This window comes from Pteropus vampyrus, unplaced genomic scaffold (genome assembly GCF_000151845.1).
Source record: "Pteropus vampyrus isolate Shadow unplaced genomic scaffold, Pvam_2.0 Scaffold182, whole genome shotgun sequence".
Taxonomy (NCBI): domain Eukaryota; kingdom Metazoa; phylum Chordata; class Mammalia; order Chiroptera; family Pteropodidae; genus Pteropus; species Pteropus vampyrus.
In genome coordinates, this window is record NW_011888963.1 from 2,369,081 (window position 1) to 2,371,911 (window position 2,831).

At 36.6% G+C, this 2,831-nt stretch overlaps 1 protein-coding gene across 3 annotated transcripts in view; it reads right to left on the reverse strand.

Annotated features, from left to right (window-relative positions):
* NLN (neurolysin) overlaps nt 1-2,831 on the reverse strand; it is an 88,966-nt gene that overhangs the window by 12,525 nt on the left and 73,610 nt on the right. For all 3 annotated transcript variants that reach the window (XM_011371076.2, XM_011371075.2, XM_023537209.1), the window contains exons 10-11: nt 1,359-1,545; nt 902-1,030 (exon numbers count right to left, since the gene is read on the reverse strand). In XM_011371076.2, coding sequence (XP_011369378.1) covers nt 902-1,030; nt 1,359-1,545 — 316 coding nt within the window. The remainder of the gene's footprint in view (nt 1-901; nt 1,031-1,358; nt 1,546-2,831) is intronic.

The window sequence follows — 2,831 nt, forward strand, 5'->3', positions numbered from 1 at the left end:
CCTTAGACATATGTGCCTTACAAATACTCTACTATTAAGCCTATTCTTTGTCACACATCTCTATCTAAATGTGTCAGAATGGCACTTATTTTATGTTTATAATTACTTAAAAAGAACTCTTGACTTGAAAAGAGAAGGTTTACCGATTCGATCTACCTCTAGGGCTATTTTAAAAAGGATTTTGTCAAAGTGGGCCTAGGATAAAGTTGCTGTAGGGTCTACTAGAAACAGATCACAAAAGGAAGTGAAGAGCCTACATGGACTCCATTGACAATTCTGACATTTACTGTCTATAAATGTGACTGATTTATTTAAATAACAACTTCGGTGAAAAAAAAAGTCACCTTACCAACTACACGTACTTACAATGACATGCTGGCTTCAAATATATAAATATAAATGTAAACACACATGTGTGTGAAGCTATCCACACACCCACATCTCATAACCATCAGGTTAGAAACTGCTAAGTCAAAATGCCTTAATAGATCTCGGAATCAGAATCAGAAACAAGGCAGAAGTTTGTGCTTCTCCCTAAAATTGCCCCTTCTACCAATTTCTTACTGAAATCATTGGCAAGTTGTGGTGCATATAGGGAGGGAGGAGCCAGGCAGGCGCTGCCAAATGCAAATGGCTTTCTCTCCTCTGGGGTGGAGGCCAATTGCTCACGCCTGATTACACTAAAATGCTGCAAAGCTGGAGCCACCTTTCCTTCAAGCACATTTGGACAGGATAACTCATATGGACAGACTACACTTATCTGAAAGTCATGGCCTGATTACACAAATCAGAAACAAAATTCATTAGGTAATCTGCCTGACAAACTCTTACCTTCCCTGGCAGTGTGAGTATACCCCGTGCTTCATAGGAAAAATGAACTCAAGTCACAGTATTTACATACCTGGAGTAGCTTCAACGCCTAAAATTTCTGTGCAATATTTGGCATATTCACTTGCAGCATCCAGTGACGTGTTGGTATGGAGAGACTGATCAACTTTGCTCAAAACAATCTGGCGTAAAGTCAGAAGACCTAATAACATAAGAATGTTTGAGCATGTCTTGTAGAAGAGAACTGTGTGTTCTGATATCACAAGATCATAGATTTCAAAATTGAGCCCTGTAGTACTCATTACAAAAATGGGAACAAGACATCTCCTTTAAGATTTAAAAGGAGTTGTATTTTTTTCTTGGACATAATCCCAGGGTTCGGTATTCTAAATATTTAGCGGTCTTCTTATGTTAGCACTTTTGGGGTACTATCATCGTTAAAGAGGAAACAGTTCTATAGAAGAAGATGCCCATAATTCTCTATTAAGTAGTTCTAATTTATTTTCCTTTTCTAAAATTACAAGACATACCTGTGTTGACCAGTCTAGAAGCAACAAGTTTTTCAAGCAGATCATCCATAATAGGTCTTCCATCTTTATAATGTTTTGATAGTCTTCGGAGGGAATCAATGTCCCACACCCAATTTTCAAGCATTTGTGATGGCACCTCTACAAAGTCAGTTTCCACATTTGTTCCACTGAATCGTGCAAAATCAGTCTAGAAAGTAAACATAGAGGTCCGTCCTTTTTAAAAACACCAAATGAAAACCAAATATGTGATGAATTATAATTAAGATTCTCTAAAACTTAATTCATAATCAGAGTCAACTGCTCCTTTGAAGGGTTAGAAAACCTGAAATTTAAATAAAAATAAAATATAGTAGCCAAGAAGCATGCAAATAACCACCAAATAGTCTACATTAAAGTAATATTCTATTCTTTTGAATCATAATCAAAGATGGAATAATTATCCAAAAATCATAACTTAAAAAAAAACAGCCTAAGCTGCTTTTTCCACTGATTTCTAAGATGATTTTTCTCGATTACTTAATTACCATCAAAATCAATTAAAGAGTTAAATTACAACAGTACAGACAGATACCCTTTGCGAGTGTGCCTATTTCATATTCTAAACTTTAAATGAGTGGGTCTCAGAGAACCGTCTTTGTAGAAAGCCTGAGTTGTGCCTGACACATTGGTAGATGTTTCCTTAAAATAAGAAGCCATCTCAGTGGGAGTTAGGGTTGTATATTATTTGGCAAGTAGGGTGAGATAAATGTAGCTAAAGGAAAAAAGAAAGAAAGAATATACACAGAGTTAAAGCACTCCTCTGTGAACAAAAAGGGGGTGCTGTCATAAAGCAGTGATCAAAAGTAACCTCACAGGGTGATCCGATCAGAAATTCCTAACTGGGCGGGTCATAGTGGGTAGTCACGCCTCAGACCTATAACTTCCCTAGTAAAAGGTTATCTTTGCCTTAAGCAAGCCCTCTCCATTGTTTTTGTACATCTAAGTTAATATCTCTTTGAAATGTTTCTTTTTCAGACCCCTCAGAAGACCACCATCAAGAGAGCACATAATCTTGTTAACTACCCTATAATCCAATCATAGAGAATCTCCTCCCCCCACCACCCCCTTTTTCTTTCTCTCACCTTCATGTAATCTTCCTTACTTCCCTCCTTAGTTCCAAACTATAAAAAGAACTGCAGAACTGTCATTTGCCAGAGCATTTGAAATCTTGCTTCCTGGCATATCCTCAATTTGGCTCAAATAAACTCAAATAAACTCTTATAAAAATTCTCTATGGGTTTGGACGTTTCCTACGTCAACACCTTGTAAAAATAAAGGATTTATTCTGAGGGCCTGAGCTAAGAGTTAAAAAAAAAATTATTTTTAAGGAAAGTTTAGTAAAGTGTTGAATCAGATGTCATAAAAGTTCTTGAGCAGAAAGATGGGAATTCATTAGAACTGGCTGGTGTTTTTTAACCTTCATACCATTAAAGA